Below are 18,384 nucleotides of genomic sequence, written 5' to 3'. Positions count from 1 at the left end.
TCTCAATAACACACCTGCGATTGCGCAGGATGATATGATTTGGGTTTTTGGTTTTGTGGGGTTCGGGTGAAGGACGCGTAAGGAGATAATGTTTAGTCTCTTCTTCACGGGTTAATAGGATGTAAACGCGTTAAGATTTTATTTCTTCTAACTAACCTTAGTGGAACAAGTTTCTTATGTTAGACAACTCTAGCAGCAACGACGACGACAACTCTCAATAACACACCTGATAAAAAGAAGAAAAGAAGATAAACATAGATAGTTAGAAGGATTGAAGAGCAATATAAAAAGATAAAAGATAATGGCCTACCTGCGATTGCGCAGGATGATATGATTTGGGTTTTTGGTTTTGTGGGGTTCGGGTGAAGGACGCGTAAGGAGATAATGTTCTATGTACATTTTGATTGATGGTGAGAGAAAGAAGAAAAAGAATGAGATGGTTGTTAGTTTGTTTTGTTGATCGGTGTTGTTTGGGTGATGATTGAGAATTACTTACTAGTCTCTTCTTCACGGGTTAATAGGATGTAAACGCGTGAAGAAGAAACCAGCAAGCTCGGGCGGAGTGATTTGTTTTGTTGCCGGGGGAATCTTGATTAGGTTAGGTTAAGGATGGTTATGCTTTGGATGCGAGTGAGAATTGAAGTTTCATTACTGCGTATGCATAATTGGAAGTTTGTATTTGGCCGAGATGCATAAACTTCAACAGTCCCCCTCAATTCGAACTGCATCCTTCAAACCAATCATGTGTCGGAATTTTGAGAACGGAGCCTTGCCTAGATTTTTGGTGAGGATGTCGGCCACCATGTTGGAAGTGTATACGTGCTTCATTTTAAAAGTCCCATCTTGCACGTGTTCGCGGATCCAGTGGTGTTCGATGGAAACATGTTTAACACGGCCGTGGTGTACCGGGTTTTGGGCCAAATGAATGGCACTAAGGTTGTTGCATACCATTTCCAGCGGGGTCTTGATTTGAATTCGTAACTCTTTCATTAACTTCATGAGCCATAAAGCTTCTTGGCCGGCTTCAGTTATTGCTCTATACTCCGCCTCAGTTGATGATAGTGCAACAGTCGGCTGTAAACGACTGCGCCAGCTGATTGCGCCCTCCATGAACTTGAAAACGTAGCCTGTCGTTGAGCGCAGGGTAGATCGATCGCCAGCCCAGTCCGCGTCACTGGCCATTTTGGGAAAATTCCAACCTGGGTTGGCAGATAGATCTTCTCCTCGGTGAGCTTGGTAAGTGATCCTGTAATTGATTGAGGATTTTAAGTAACGGAGAACGTGTAGAAAAGAATCCCAGTGTTTTTGGTTCGGCTTCTCCAGGAATCTAGACAATACGCCGACGGCAAAACTGATGTCCGGACGTGTGCATATTGCGATGTACATCAAAGAGCCGACCGCCTTGCGGTACCGTTGATTCCGTTCAATGAAGAGTTTTGATTCTTCGTCGGTAGATTTAATTAGCTTGACGTTATAACCAAAAGGGGTGCTTGCTGGTCGACAGTTGGCCATGTCAAAACGCTCCAATACATTCAAGATCATTCCTTTTTGATGAAGAGAATAGTTTCCGTGTACGTCCCGTTCAATTTCGATACCCACCGCAAATTTAGCTATCCCCAGATCCTCCATCGCCCATTTTTCTTTGATTTCGCCCTTTACTGTTGAGATCTCATCACCGGTGATTATCATATCATCAACATGTAGGTAGAGTATGCTCTGTTTACCATTTCGAAAGCGGTAGAATACACAGGAATCCGCCTCCGTCTTGATGAAACCGATAGTTTTGAGGTATTTCTCAACTTCAATGTGCCAGAGCCTTGCCGATTGTTTGAGTCCGTAGATCGATTTGTGCAAACGCCAGACTTGATCATCATTGCCTTCATTAAAACCTTCTGGCTGTTCCATATAGATCTCCTCATCGAGGTCACTGTTCAGAAACGCCGCGACAGCGTCCATCTGTTCAATAATCCAGTTGTTCTTGGTGGCTAGTGCGATGATCATGCGCAGGGACGACGGTTTTCCTGTTGGAGAGAACGTTTGGTCGTAGTCTATACCTTCCTCCTGCGTATATCCTTTTGCGACGAACCGCGCTTTATATTTTGAGATATTTCCGTCTGGGAGAGTCTTGACCTTAAATACCCATCTGCCTTTGATGACTTTCCGATTCTTCGGACGGGCTGTGAGACTGTAGACTTTTTTGTTGCGCATTCCTTCGAGTTCCTTATTGCATGCTTCAAGCCATCTTCCTTTGAATGTTGACTTGAAGATATCCTTGAAGCGTTTTGGCTCATACTTCGGATCCACTATCTCAGCATTGTGGCATTGGTTTTGATTCAACGTCAAGTAGGATCGCTTGGGCATTTGACCAATCCGAGTAGATCGGCGGACATAGTTCGGGTTGTCAGGATGATTGATCGGCGGTTTCGGAGGAATCACTTTGATTGTGGTTGGCATTGGTGCAATATTAGGAAGTAGTTCATCATCAGATTCCGATTCATCCTCATTGTCCCGAATGAGAGGTGGATTGACGTCCGGTTCCTTGGGTTCTAGGACAATCCTATCGTCCTCAATAATGAAGCTTTCGTCCCCATCTTCCCCCTTTTCAGGGAAGGTGTTCTTGTCAAAAGTCACGTCGTGGGTAACCAAAATTCTCTGGCTTTCGTAATCAAAGATCATGTAGTTACGATTGAATTCGTCAAAACCGACCAGGAAGCCTTTTCTGGAGGTCGGACTGAATTTGTTCTCCATTTGCGTTTTTCGATTATGAATGTATGCTAGACAACCGAACGTCCTAATGTAATTGAGATTAGGCTTATGTCCGTACCATAGCTCATAGGCTGATTCCGGAAGTCCATTTCGAGATTTATTGAAGATTCGATTTTGGATGAAGACTGCTGCATCGCATGCAAGGCTCCAGTAACGACTAGATACACCGCTCTGAAGAAGTAGGCACCTCGCTTTTGTGGAAATGGTCCTCATGAAGCGCTCAACTAGACCATTCTGTTGGGGCGTGTATGGTGCGGTAGTATTTTTAACTATGCCGAGACTTTCGCAGAAAGGTATCAATAGGGAATTGAGGAATTCGCCACCGCCATCCGAAGTAATCATTTTCACTTTACGATCGCAATGTCTTTCGGCACGTGTTATAAATGATTGTATTGCATTGAATACTTCTTCTTTGGTTTTAGTTTTGAGAAAGAAAATAAAAGACATTCGAGTATATTCGTCTATTATTAACATAAAGTATGAGTGATCGAATATACAAGATGTTCGGATAATGCCGCTTAAGTCTATATGGATGTTATCAAGAGGATGTTGAGAATACGGTTTGTTTCCGTTGAGAGGGAGTTTAGTTGATTTTCCTAGTCTACAGGTGTCGCAAGTTGCCTCCTCTTTGTCGACGCTAGCCAAAGTTTTCTTAAGATAGAGTGGGTTAAGATGTCCTAGTCTGTTGTGATCTGCGTTTGAGGTGGAGATGTTAGCTGAATCCTGGCTTTCAGAGATGTTGAAGTTTGAACTGACCGGGTCAATTTTCACAACCATGAGATTGTTGACGTATCGGCCACGAAGAAAAGTCTCATCGTCGAAAGCAATGATGAACTTCAAAGGATCGTTTGGGTCCGGGACTTCAATAGCGCCTTTTTGCTTGAGCGCCCCTGCTGCGATCAAGTTATTCCTGAGTGAGGGGATATATAACGAGTCGCTGAGAGTAAATTGCTCGACCGTAACGCCTTGAAGAATAACGTCTCCTTGAGCTTCCACTTTCAATTCTTCAGAACCCGCCGTCATAATTTTGTTTTGGCTTTGTGAGTTGTTCTTGATGTTCCGGAAGAAGAGATAATCGTTGAACATGTGACTTGAGGCTCCTGTGTCCCATATGGCCTCGAATTTGGGATGCACAGTGTTGACTTCGTTGCCGTATGCCATAAAGACATAGTTTTTCTTCTTTTTGACGATGGTGGGAGTGCTTGTGTGACTGGCGAAAATCGGGACTTCAGTCGTATTCGAAACTGTGCTAGGTTCATTATTTACGTCGCTTTGATTTTGACTGGCTACATTTGCTCGATTCTTGGGAGCAATGAATCCCCTGGATTCGTACCATTCTCGCTCTGCTTTTGCGTTTTCAGGTCTCTTAAAGCATTTTGCTGCGGGATGCGGTCCTTGACATTGGTTAGGCGTGCATTTGAGTCGTGGGGAGTTGGATCGGGAGGTATTTCCGGCGAGTTTCAGATTACTTAAGTTGTCGCTTAGCTTTCCGGTGGTTGTGAGTTGAAATTCGTTATTGGTATCTTCATAGGATTTTAGAGCAGCTATGACATTTCGACTGTTGATGGGCTTCACGGTATTGATAATGTGTCGAACCTCATTTATGTGTGAGCTATGTAGAGAGTGTAAGAGTCTTCTTCCCATACCTGCGTCGTCAATTGTTCCGCCGCGGTTGAAGAATTCGTTCTTGAGTTTAAGAAAGTTGTCGATATGGTTCGATATTGATGTCTTATAGTCTTGTTTGAAGTTTTCAATTTTATTTTGAATGAGATAGAGTGTTGCCTCGTTGTCGGCCTGATGGAAATCTTTGACGAGCTTCCAGACGTGAGCAGGTCCTCGTTTGATTGCTGGGACCATCATTCCGGGTCTTGGTTGAGCGTCTGGATTTTCTTCTAGTTCTTCATCGGTAGGATCAATCATCTCTCTAATCATTGGAATGTCGATTTCGCCCAATGACGTTCTGAAGCGGCTTGAATTTGTTTCGTCCATTCGAGAGAACATGAATTCGATTATGCATCGTCTGTTGATGTCATTGATTTCTGGTCCGATAGTGTAGTCTGAGAAGTATACGTCTCGAAGATAAGATGACATAAAGATCGCACCAAGAGCACCGTGAAGTTGTTCGCACCATAGCATATAGTTGTTGTCGGTTAAATCATCTATTCCTTTGATTTTGTTCAGCATCGAGGACATCGCAAAAGCGTGTGCTTGATCAGCGCCAAGGACGAGACCGCCTCGATTAAGAGCATTCTTTGCTGCGGTTTTCTGAAGACTTCGCATCCGAGCTTGTTCTCTTGCCTGCTCAGATTGAGCTCGATCACCTGATTGGTTCTGATTTTGATTCAAGGTTTGGTCGGCCATTGAGCTCTCGCTACCATGTAAACTTTAGATAGAATTGGCTCAGGAGATCGTAGCACGATGGCAATAAAAACTTAGTGGAACAAGTTTCTTATGTTAGACAACTCTAGCAGCAACGACGACGACAACTCTCAATAACACACCTTAGTGGAACAAGTTTCTTATGTTAGACAACTCTAGCAGCAACGACGACGACAACTCTCAATAACACACCTGCGATTGCGCAGGATGATATGATTTGGGTTTTTGGTTTTGTGGGGTTCGGGTGAAGGACGCGTAAGGAGATAATGTTTAGTCTCTTCTTCACGGGTTAATAGGATGTAAACGCGTTAAGATTTTATTTCTTCTAACTAACCTTAGTGGAACAAGTTTCTTATGTTAGACAACTCTAGCAGCAACGACGACGACAACTCTCAATAACACACCTGATAAAAAGAAGAAAAGAAGATAAACATAGATAGTTAGAAGGATTGAAGAGCAATATAAAAAGATAAAAGATAATGGCCTACCTGCGATTGCGCAGGATGATATGATTTGGGTTTTTGGTTTTGTGGGGTTCGGGTGAAGGACGCGTAAGGAGATAATGTTCTATGTACATTTTGATTGATGGTGAGAGAAAGAAGAAAAAGAATGAGATGGTTGTTAGTTTGTTTTGTTGATCGGTGTTGTTTGGGTGATGATTGAGAATTACTTACTAGTCTCTTCTTCACGGGTTAATAGGATGTAAACGCGTGAAGAAGAAACCAGCAAGCTCGGGCGGAGTGATTTGTTTTGTTGCCGGGGGAATCTTGATTAGGTTAGGTTAAGGATGGTTATGCTTTGGATGCGAGTGAGAATTGAAGTTTCATTACTGCGTATGCATAATTGGAAGTTTGTATTTGGCCGAGATGCATAAACTTCAACATCTCTCGGCTCCCAAAATTACTCAAATCCGCCGATTCCCGGCCCAGGATATTCAGCTGCGCTCGCCAACTTGAAGGGAAATTTTCCAATTTGCCGGCCGACTCAGGCTTAATAGTGCCCCTCGACGGCATGGTCAAAAACAGGCTCCAAGAACTGATCAACCAAAGTAATTACAAATCGTACCTAAGAATCGATCTTTCCAAGTTCAAAGACAAAATCGCGAAAGGGACGACCTTGTATTTGCGCGAAATCCGAAAGTTTTTAATTGAAGGGGAGATGCGGAAGTACGACACAGAAATAGCGAGAAACAGCCGGCTGATCGCCGAGAAACTGAGACCCGCAAGGCCTGGCGGAATGCATCCGCTTGTCGATCTGTCCAAAAGAAACTCGCAATCCAACTGGCGTGACCTGCAGGCTTCTCGGAAAGGTAAGAGCTCAATGATCCCACTTTGCATGCAAGAACCCGTCAGAAAAAACCAGTGTATCATACTAATCACCTACTGGCAGCCATCCGCTCCTGCAAGGAGCCGTTTATGGCAGCTTTAGCCAATTTACATGGATTATTTGGACCCCAGAATATCTTCAAAACCTCATTCACCACGATGCTTTGCCACATAAGCTTCAAGTATAAGGAAAAATTGCTTGAACCTTTTTCCCCAGGTCAATTGGTTGAGGAACTTGAAAAATTGCAGCCTCACCTCGAAGAGCTGGCCAAATACCTACGCAAGGCCAACAACGCGTGGGCAGATCCGTCACTCCCCTACAACTTGGTTTATGAGCTCAATCAGTTTCGATTAAGACAAGCCGAGATGTTTGGGGATTTCCAAGCCTTTAAAACATACATGTCAAAAGTTATCCAATCAGAGCATTACAAATCTTTTCAAACCGAACTCAAGTGTAAGCCACCTGCCAGGCAACTAAACCTAGGGAAGTGTCATGCCTAGAACTGATGTGTCTATCTACCTGCCATAGCCCCCAAGGAGATAGCCGGTTACGAACTTCAGCTCATACAGCTACCAGGTGACGCGCAGACATTCAAAAGTATTGTCCAACTACCTGGGGATGACATCTTTGATTTCACTGAGAATCTCCAAGTTAGAGAATGGGCCCTAAGTAACACTGAAAAGCGTTTGGCGACTGCGACCAAAGCCTGGGAACTCAGAGAAAACCTTTTACTGCTTTATACCCCTCAAGGTCTTGACTTCATTTCCCAGAATGTGATTACCATTAAAAAATATTGTAAACAATATCGGAAATTGATAAAGTGATCAATAGTGGTCACTTAGTGATCACTTGTATATATTGGGCTGATCTCATGCATCAACATCTCATATCCATGACCCATCTTGCCTTTCTGTAAATACCCATTATTTAAATCATTATCAAAAATACCTTTTCAATTGTGTCCTTCTCCAAAATTCAATATCCAGGTTTATATTCTGAAGAAAGCATAATAGAACACATCTGTGAGAATTTGAGGCAAAATTAGATTGTACATTTCAGCATGAGAACAGAGAAAGAAAAAGAAAGAACAAGAAAAAAGGAGAATATGAAATGGACCTAGAGGATCAGATCATAGAGGAACAAAAACAACATTAGTTGAAGGGAAAAAAAAAGAACAAAAACAACTGCAACAAGAGACTGAAGGAAAAAGAATTTCAGTAGATAGAACAGAGGAAGAGAAAAGAAAGGAAAGGATGGGGGTAGTCACCACTAATCTCAATTCCTGATACTGGTGATCTCGCAACAATGACAACACAGATATTGATGGCTGGTTTACCATCCTATTTTTCATTGAGTGTGTTTGGTTTGTTGGTGGTTCCAAGAAGCCCAGGACAGAGTCATGGCTTTTCCAGTTAGCAGCAAAGGATCTTGTTCATTTTTTTGGGAACAAGGAAAATTGCCAAAATTTGGAATACATAGTTTGGTAAAGTAAATTCCAAGCTTCACAATCATGATCACAAGACATGAAATAGGCAAAATATGTGTTCTGCAGATGGTGATTCCAATACTTCTGTGACTAAAGATTGTAGATTATCTCAAGCTCCTAAGTCCTCTCCCAGCGGGATAATCTTGATGCTTGACCACCAGGCCAAATGGTTTGCCCCCCAGCTGCAGCAGGGACAAGGGATTGGATTAGTTGGCTTAATTTTTTTTACTGCAGATCTCAGCCTCCAAGCCTGTGTCTTGGTTTTCATTCTTGGAGATAGAGAAAAATAGTGCATGGTGCAGTGTTTCCCCCTCTGAGTAGTATTGCGCAATAATTATGCTGCCAAACACAGCCTAAATCATAACTTCATAAAACCTTTACAGTGGGATTACATAATCAAACTCATGCACTCCCCTGCAAAGAAGGTTGCATGTGTTTAAATTTAGGCCTTGTTTGGATGCATCATAAATTTAGGTGTTATATTGCACAAATCATTGAGGCCCTGTTTGGATGCTGCATTATATGTGACTAGGGTTTAAGGGCAGCTCTGCCGCCCTGTGACCAATATTGCAATATGAATTGTAACACTAAATAAAAAAACGTACTTGCTTTCATTTTATTATGGCAAGAATTCCAGCAAAGTTGGGATCAAGCCCCAGACACAAAAACAAAGCAAAGATCCTGCCCCAGCAAATATGCATTCACAGACAAAGGCAATGAGCAGTGGTCTGAATAATGGGACAGTGAGATAAAGGGAGTCCAGAATTGTGTATAGCCTGATGCGCGACCTCCACAGGAATAGGGAATAAGGCAAGGCTGACTTGGCAATTCCAGGGACACCATCTTGGCTTCCCCGGAATTGGCAAACATCCTCTTCTGGGAATTGGCAAGGCCCAGAGAAACATCCTATCCCGGTGTAAGACTCAAAATTTATTTTAAAATCCTTTTGCTGAATGGAGAAGGGGATGATGGAGGTGCAAAATCTGCCCTTCTAGACTATCAGATAACAAGACCCACCAAGCTAAGCTTGGCAAGTTTTAATCAAGTGATAGGTCTGGTCTAGTTCCAGATGAAGTTGTTTGATGACATGTATGTGAAAGATGTGAGATTTTATGATGAGTGAAAAGGGTGAAAGTTGACTTGATGTTTCCGGTGAGAATTGAACACAGGTCCTCAAGAGGGTGATATATAAAGTTGAGAAGGGTGCCTATGCTGAGAAGGGTATATGTCTCAGTTGGGAGTTGAACCAGGAACCAGGTAGCTTGTGACAGGCATGTGATATGTCAAGCAAAAGATCTGAGAGCTATGAAAGTGAGCTCAGTGGTTATTTGTAGGGCAAGCCTTTATGCACGCCAAAAAAAACCCCGCACACGCCAACAAAATGGCGTGAGTAATCTAGCAAGCCAATATCCGTGGCGTGCCCTTTCATTCACGCCAACCTCCATGGTGTGTCAGAACACTCACGCCCTAAAATTGGCGTCTTCCATGTGACACGCCAGCAAGCCATGTAAAGTTGGTGTATGAATGTCTTCACGCCAGAAAAAGGGACGTGTATGCCCGCCGGACGCCACGATCAGACATTGGCTACATCAATCCTGGCGTTCCTGGCGTGCATAGACCACCTTTGGCGTGAATGAACCTCCACGCCACTTAGATTTTGGCGTGCATGAATGGCTTGCACATTTTCTTGAGCTTGTCATCGATTCAAAAGGAAAAAAAAGAAAAAGTGAAAAAAGAATGAAACAAAAAAAAAAGAAACAAGAGGAATAAAAAAGGAAATACAACTCATATCAGATATAATGCTTGTTGTAGAGTTCGCGCCCATCCAGAATGTTAGTTAGCCAATTTTGAGCGGCCATGGGGTGAGTCGGGTGGCCACGATGGGAGGAGGAATTGGATGTACACCATCCTTCATGTTGACCAGAACCCAGTGGTTCTTGTTCACATGAAGGATGTATATTGGTTCGGTATCTGGAGAGTCTTCTGGTCCAAGTCGTAGGGGCAGGTAGGTGTCGCAAGATCGAAGTGAAATGAAAACAACCGGTCGTACAAACGTGTTTGAAACGATCTGACCGTGAGCCAGCTTGTCAAGCCATTTGGTGCGACCAGCCTTGGTTTTGAGGCTCTTCACTTCGAGTCCAGCAATAATCTTCTTGACTAATTTTTCTTCGCCCTGAAGCTTTAAGTACTGCTCTTTGTTTCCAACAACCTCTTGAATCATTTGCTTTCTAACTTGAAACCACCCGTCATTGTTGTATCCAACAGCCTTGGCAACACAGCAAAAACCGCAATTTCCATCAGATTCTGGATCAAAAATCTCCTTGATAAATGGAAGGAAAATGTTGGGTATCTGAGATTGGTACGGCTGATCGGTCAAAATATTGGACTTTTCGATCTTGGGTTTTGAATTGTCTTTGTCGGATGTTTTGACGTTGGGAATGTCATTTGGATCTTCAGAAGCGGAAACGTCTGGAGAGTTCTCAGAATCTACCTTGTCTGAATCGTTTTCGGAATCAGAGTTGGCCAAAGATACTTCTGGTGATTCAGTAGTGTCTCCCGCACTTTTTTTCAATCTCTTAGACTTTCGTTTTGGATCCCGCAGGGTCCTTTTCTTTTTTCCCACATTCAACTCGGCTTCAACTATTTCAAACGCTGATGGGTCTCGTTTAGTCGATCGAACACCTCGTTTCTTCAGGGACGGCCTCCCCTTAGTTTGTTTCTTGACGTTTGGGGCTTGAATCGCGATCGTTGTATGCGTCCTGTCAAGGATTTTTTTGATATGCTCAAGTGTATTTCCGAGGTTGTTGCTTGATTCCTTTTTGAGAGCTATTGCCAAGTTCTTAATCTCCTGATCCAGATCAATTTCGGTCTCTTCAATTTCCTGCAAAAGAAACCCGCAAACGATCAAAATGATCAGCTCAGGACTTGAATTTCAGACAAAACACTAACGAAAAAGCTCAGATCCTCAACATACCGTGATCTCAGGATTGTACCTCAAATGCCACTGTAGGTGGAAATCTTCTGGTGTCAAAGAATCACTGGTTTCCAATACCTCTCTGATTTGATGTGCACAAGGGATTCCAATTCCAATCGTCACAGTTTTAGAACATGGTTCGGTTGGGTCAAGTGTGGCCAGCCGTTTGTATTGAGCGAGACATTCAATGATCGCAAAGTTTGAGATGTGGCCTAGGAGAGGAATAAAGCAGTTTGGGACGTTGTTCAGGGTCTTGACAACATCTCGACCAATGGATTTGTGAACATGATTTAATTGCGAGTTGACCGCGTGCGCCAATGACTTGAAAACCAATAACAAGTCACCCCGAGAGTTCTTCACAAATGTCTTGAGGTAGGCGTGGCCCGATTCAACCCTTGATGTGTTTAGGTTTCGGAGGTGAGGGTACTGACATGCCCATGCAACGACAAACAGATCTTTCACCGGAAGTATGTTTTTGTTGAGATATTCCATGACAGCCGGATGAGTCGACAGGAATTCCTTCAAAGTAGTGATCCGCTCCTCGTAAATTGCAGCTGACTTTGACGATGTAACTTGCTGCCAGAGATTCATGAAAGTATCCCAGCTCTCCTGAGCTTTCTTTGAATCGCTTGATTGAGCTGCTTTTGTCGACAAATTAGCCACTTTCTTTTTGCTTGAGTCTCTCGATTTATCCGGTTTTGTCGAAGGGAAATGCTTTTTGCAATGTGTGGTGATATTCTTGTTGATGTGCCACGTGCACAGGTTGGCTTGCGAGTTGGGGAAAACCTGATCCAAAGCGGTCCGTAAAGCTGTGTCACAATCGGTTACAAAGACCTTTGGCGTGCGTTGAGGGCGCCAAATATGTTTTTTGAGATTTTTGACCGCCCAGAGATAGTTTTCTGTATCTTCGAAGGTCATATAGCAGAATCCAATAGAAAACGATCGATTCGACGCCGCCTGACCGATGATGTGAAGCAATGGAATATCATATTTGTTTGTTTTGTATGTTGAGTCCAACAGGGCGACGTGATGGTTGATCCGAGCAAGGTGAATGGATCCCGGGTGAGCAAAAAACAGATTCAGGATATTACCGTTCGAGTCGACTTGAACATCGCACATCCAGTTGGATTCCTTCAGTACTTGCAAGAGGGCCTCAGTTGACTCACGACCGTCTAGATCTTCACAACGGATCTTCTGGAGAGCATTGCTAATCGTCTTGTTTGTTGCAAACGTTTTGTTGTCGGAAGTTCGCAGCTGTAGCAGTATCTGGGATGGCTTGAGGTTTGAATTTGAAAGTTTTCGAATCTCCTCGAGTTCGTTTAAGGGTCAGGAGACCCTTCACTGAGCGGAGGCTGGAGAGGCACAGTGGGACGGGCTCGAAGGCCTAGCGGTTCTAGAACCAACGTTTGGGGAGCTTGGATTACGTGGCTAGCTCAGCAGAGAGATGTCTAAGGGGTCCGGAGATCTCTCAGTAAGTCTTTGTACAATGTCTTGAGGATCAGAAGGAAGAAGGGAAAAGGAGAAATGGAAGAACTCACCTAGCTCAGCAGAGAGATGTCGAAGGGGTCCGGAGATCTCTGCCGGGCTAGGAAGGAGGGGGAGAGGCTGGGACTGTATCCCTGGCTGTGTGGGTCATGTTATAGGCAATGTGACACCTAGTGAAACCCGCAAGACATGCGGGGCTTCACAGTTCGGCAGGGAGCAGTTTTTTGTGTGCAGCATGGGAAGAAGGTCCGTCCGAAGGGTCGTGGTTGTGTTCGCCGTTCATCGTCTCCAAGGTCCAGTTCTTTACCATGATTTTCTTGCTTGTGGGTACTGAACCTTTCAGCTTGAAGGGGCAGCTGGTCTTCGAAGAGCTCGTTTTACATCCAGATTGATTCACGACTGAGCCACAAAACTGGCCCGAACAATCACAGATAATGTATATGTTTTTGTTTTGATGAGAACTCCCTGTGGCGACTGCGTATCGATGGTGTTTAGCCCAGATTTGACAGAAAGAAAGCAAATCCTCCATCGATTTGAATTTAGCAGGTGGGGGAGGATCTAAAGGTTCTACAAAGTAAATCAAAACATCAAAAACATTGAGTTGAAATGTAAACACAGTCAATTAAAAAAGACAACTTACCACCGGAGAGAAAGTTGTAGTCATCAAAATTGGTTATCACAGGAAGTTTGGTAGAGGTAGAGACATTGAGGCCTTTCCTGCTTCTTTTCCATGAGATGAACCAACATTGTCCGCGTCTGAGTCGGATATGGTGTTTTTTTCAGAACGGTCTTCTTTGTTGTTCAATTGAGGAGTCGGGGGCGGGTCAAGGGATGGAATCAGAGGATCAACAGGTGGAGCCGGACGATCAATAGGAGTAGCCAGAGACTCATTGGTTAGAGCTAGATGATCATTGGGAGTGGGTGGAGCCGGAGTATTGTTGGATGGAGTCCGAAGCTGAACGGTTGGAGAATTTGATTGAGGTGCCGCTGGAGGGGCCAGGGTCGGAAACATCTGGAGTAGCTGCTGCATTTGGGCAAATACCTCTGGGGGAACGGTCACGCCAGCGCTGTTTGTGTGGGATTGGTTGGACATTTTGAGTGGTTGAGGGTGGGTGGGTGGTTGATGATGGTGGGTTCGTTGCGTAGCGATGGGAGTGGTGATGGTTGGAAGTTATCCAGAGTTATGTGGCGTGCTGTGTACTACACCCCATTCTTGGTGAGCTAGGATTACTGGCAAGGACGTGCATTGGATGCACACTGCACCATGAATGGCGTGGAAGGGGCTCTGACGCCACAGAATTAATTAAATCTAGTGGTTGGCAGGTTCACGCCAGTTACTTGGCGTGTTGACCCCTTCACGCCATTAATTCCTGGTGTGCAGGACCTTTTGGCGTGCGCAGGGGTTTTTTTTGGCGTGCATAAAGGCTCGCCCTATTTGTAAATGTAAGGGCTTTTATGAGGTGTTATAAGGGTATTGATAGGGGTGATGGTAAGGCTGTGGGTGGTATGTAAATAACTGGCAAATACTGAGCTGAGGGAAAAACAACTGGGGGAGAGAGCTTCTTCTATAGACAAATGTGAGGGATTTTAGCTACAAAGGGAACCCTGGATGAGGGATTTGAGCTGGTGGTCTGCATGAAAGTGCTGTCAGAAGATACTAAATACAGGCAAAAAGTGGGGTGAGAAATGAAAGATGAGGTCATACTAATGCAAGGAGTGCATAAACAAAGTGGGGAAATGTCAAATACAGGGGTACCTCATGCAAGGGGTGCATAAAGGGTGTCAGATCATGCAAGGAGAACAGGAATGGGGCCAGAAGACTGCATACAGCTTAAAGGGATGCATAAACAAAGCGGGGACATGTCAAATACAGGGGAAGTGGGCTTGGTCCCCTGCACGTGCAGTGGAGATAAGTAGGATAGCAAAGAGTATGTTTTTGGCTGGGGCTGAGTATGTGTATACCTGGGAAAGGTGACTTGAGGGGTGTGACAGGTTGATGACTGGGGCTGGCTGTGTCCATGAGGGGTCCAAGAGGGTGCAACTTCCAATCCAGTGGGGTTCCAGTGACACTTCCAGTGGGGACTAGTGGTAGAATTGGCTGTAGAATCCATTTCTGAGGTAAGCTTGATGGTATCTTGAGGCCTAGTGTGGGTAAATATAGTTTATAGAAAACACTTTTGATTTTTCACTTTTCCGTCTACCACACCGGCAACAGTGAAACTGATACTTTAAATGTATTGTGTATTGTGCAGTATTGTATTGAAATGTATGTATTTTTTGTGTATCTGTTTTCCAATACAATAGACATTATTGTTGAAAATTGTATTGGACTGCCCAATACAGTGTATTTCACTGTGTAATGGCAAAAATACATATGTATTGTATATGTATTGTATCAAGTTTTGACATATTTAGCTTCCAATACAATACACAGTTTTGGAAAACTGTGTATCACCAATACAGATATAATACATGTATTGTATCAGTTTCACAGTTGATCCCAGGACAGGGTCTCAGTCTCCTGTTGGCTTCCTGGAATTGGTGAGTGTTCTCTTCCAGGAATTGGCAAAGCCCGGAGAGGCATGCTATCTAGAGATGTCACTTTAAACCCGGGTACCTGTGGCGGGTGCAGGTACCCGCGGCCTATTTCAACCCAATCTTGACATCCGCATCCGTAACCAATGTGAGAAATAAGGGAGGTTAGCTAGTGTAGAATGTCCGCTGACCGCCTTCTTCAAGAATATTGATGTCCGGGCTGTGTGATTGTCGGTAACTCGGCTCCGCACTGCTACTTTCCGCTAGCCTTCAGCGCTCCTCTACCAAGCCTGATCTATAGCTTAATAATCCGCAAGTGAATAAAGCTCCGCACTTCGTAAGCACCAGAATCCGCGGTAACTATCTAATAAGAATAAGAACACAGATAATCTCCCAATAACGCTCGTACGTCCGTAGTTGTAAGTACAATGATGAGTAAATATCCGTAATAATTCAATAGGATAAAGAAAAGAGAGAGAAAAACCCTGAGCCACCCCCGTCCTTCCCTCCACGCATGTCACCGTTCCCACCCAATCCCGCACACCTGACACTTTCCCGCAATAGTCCTCCAGCCCCGCCTGCTATCCCGCTTGTCACTTTCCCAGACTCCGCTCCTCTCCAACGCTTGTCCTCCCACCGTCCTCTGTCTATCCCTCGTCAGTTGTTCTCTTGCCACCGCCTTCACCCCGGTTCCACCCGCTGGTGGAACCCGCTCTGGCTGTCATGGCTCACCCGCTGACGCGCCGCTGCTACCAGTCCACGTGTGTAGTCCCGCCGCAGTTCAGCCCTGTCTTTTCCGCTCCGATCCAAATACCCGATCCAAAATCCGCAATCCGCAATCCGCAATCCGTGCATTCCAATCCACGCGTGACTTTCCGTAAGCTTTCCTAGCGTGCTTTCCTGACCTCATCCTCAGTGCTTATTTCACTGGAATGCACTCTGCCTGAGCAGCTTTGTGCATTCCCCGCCCGCGCTATCCCCGCGTGGACATTCTACCACACTCGCCTCTATAAATCACCACACCAAACCCGCTGGCGGGTACCTGCGGCCATGGGCGGGTACCTGCCCAGATACCTGCCGGGTACCCGCCACTCACAAAGCACTGAGACAGCAAGATAACTTATATTTGCATACTATATACAAATAGGGTGATGGCAGTGTGATATAATTTCACTCAACCATCAACACATCGCCTTCAGAGGCACCAATTTCCTTTGCGCCAGTTTTAGCCTTACTTTTTTTCTTTTCCATGTAGTTGTGGAGCGCCAGAGGCAAAATCTTCCCGCTTTTTGAATAGAAAACCAATGCCATTCCTCTACTTACCGATTTCGCGTGGAGGTTGTGTCTCCTGGCGGCGACATAGTCGCGGCCAAAGCTGAAAGTCCGTTCCACATTGACTGTAGTTGCTGTGTGAAAATAAAAGTTTTAGTTATTTTTGTGTTGCAATAAAGATGAAATAAGAATCCAATCTTACCTGGGCAGCTCATGATGTCAAGGGCCATGATCTGTAAGAGGCCATTGTGATTATTACCGCTCTGTTTCTACTTGGCCCACCACTTAAGGGCATTGATTGGCTCCCCGACTTCCTCATGGAGGCCGCCTGATAGCCATATGTCAATTGGATCTGACAGAAACTCAGCGGATCTTGCTACAGCAGCTGCACCAAGCCCTGCCAGAACCCCAGTTTGCGGCTGGAGGATGCTGTGATTAGTTCAATTGGTCAGAGTGAGAAATATGTGTAAAAAGATTACCTTCAGCGGTCCTTTCCTTGGTGGTCTGGGGGCTGAATCCAAGTCCCTAGGCTTATACCACTTCTCGTACATCTCACGAGTAAGAGCAATTGCCTTGTTGATCCATTCCTTAGGCCATTTGGCCAGCTTAAAATATTCATCCTTGAACGACGGATGGAGCACTGGAAGTATCAAAAAATTAATATTCACTTTACATTTAATTTGATTAGAATCAGTCAAAACTCACCCATTGCTATTCTGTATATGGGTGAGCAGTCTGTAAGTGCGTAGTACTTGTTTGTAATTTGAAGCCCAGCACGGCATGCATTTTGTAATGCGGCAGGGTATTAATGATCCTTGTTTGTAATCACGGCCGAAAGGTTTGCGGTGATTGGGTTGATCATAATGACGACTTCGGCAACTTGAGCAGAGCCTTGTGTTGATATTTGAAGAGTGATGTTGTAAAACGGTTTCAGAACCTGCACAAGGTCTGCAGCCAAGTCAAAGTCTTCCTGGTTCACATGGAAGTTGCGGGCGGTGCCAAACATTTTATCACACTGCCACATAATACTGCAAAATATATAGATACATATTAGTTTTGTTCATCCCTTGCGCAATCCATTGGTATGCAAAGAGACTTACATGGCCTTCTTGCATCTGACAATGCTCAAAAGCTGCAAGTATGTTGAGTTCCAACGAGTCGGGACATCTCGTTCGACGTTATGAGGCTTCTTGCACTGGTTTCCCTGACAATGCTCAGTAAATTTTGCCTTTGAGTTTGGGGATTTCCTCAATTTGGTGGCGATTGCACAAAGCTGGATGAAAATAAATATGAATGTTGAGGGTTAAAGGAAAGGACCAAAGGCACAGGGGAAAAAACCGACCTTTGCAAGTGAACAACAACACAAGTCAGAAGTATAAACATCATCATCTTTTTCATCTTCAAGATCTTCAATATTGGCCAGAGTGAGCCCGTCCTCTACTGCTAGTTCAACATTGCATGCCTCAGGAAGATTGGTGGGAACCTCTTCATCTTCAGATTCGATTTGCACTTCCCCATCATCAAACCTGTAGAAATATGTATACAAGCTTTAACCGGATGTTTTGACATCTGAGAAAGTAAGATTATGAAATCGCTCACCCTTCAATGAGATCCTTAAGGTCTTCCTCCTCATCATAACCCTCATCCTCAGTATCTCCAGGGGTGCCTTTTTTGTTACGTGCAAATGGCCAAAGAACTGCCTTGACAATGAGATTGAGGATATGTGCAAAGCACCGTATCCACTGCCGCTCGCCTTTGAACCGATTCCAATCAAGCTTTTCTAACTCGGCAATCATTGTCCCATTGTTTGCCGCGTTGTCGGAAACAATACCACAGATCTGGAGAGAGGAATAGATTGATGAAATTGATTAGTTCAAGATGCAACTAGAAAAGAGACAGGCAGGAATATGACTGTACCTGGTTTTTCAATTCAAACTTCTCAACGATGTACTTGACCATACGCGCCAAGTATTCTCCAGTATGCCTTTCTTGAAGCTGGACAAAGTCCAGAGGCATTGCATCCAACTCAACTGTGCCCGCGCCGTTGTCCAAAAGTCAGTAGACCACTGCTCCAACGATGTCAAATCCATTTGGGGTCTGCCAAGCATCAACCCCCAAGTAAAGGGCCCCCTCATGGACCTGAATGGAAGTCAGGGGTTTG

At 44.5% G+C, this 18,384-nt stretch overlaps 2 protein-coding genes across 2 annotated transcripts; one reads left to right on the top strand and one right to left on the bottom strand.

Moving 5' to 3' along the window:
• Window positions 1-6,156: 6,156 nt before the first annotated feature.
• PtA15_10A559 (uncharacterized protein) lies at window positions 6,157-7,295 on the top strand (the record flags this gene model as incomplete). Its single annotated transcript, XM_053160746.1, has 3 exons — window positions 6,157-6,454; window positions 6,535-6,924; window positions 7,000-7,295. The coding sequence occupies 3 exons, from the start codon at window positions 6,157-6,159 to the stop codon at window positions 7,293-7,295; spliced, it is 984 nt and encodes a 327-aa protein (XP_053024690.1).
• Window positions 7,296-13,092: 5,797 nt separating this feature from the next.
• PtA15_10A558 (uncharacterized protein) lies at window positions 13,093-13,509 on the bottom strand (the record flags this gene model as incomplete). Its single annotated transcript, XM_053160745.1, has 1 exon — window positions 13,093-13,509. One exon carries the CDS (start codon window positions 13,507-13,509, stop codon window positions 13,093-13,095), a length of 417 nt encoding a protein of 138 aa, XP_053024689.1.
• Window positions 13,510-18,384: the final 4,875 nt, after the last annotated feature.

Source organism: Puccinia triticina, chromosome 10A, assembly GCF_026914185.1.
Source record: "Puccinia triticina chromosome 10A, complete sequence".
NCBI classification, from domain to species: Eukaryota; Fungi; Basidiomycota; class Pucciniomycetes; order Pucciniales; family Pucciniaceae; genus Puccinia; species Puccinia triticina.
Note: the sequence above shows the minus strand (reverse complement) of the source record. Positions and strands in the feature narration are given on the sequence as shown.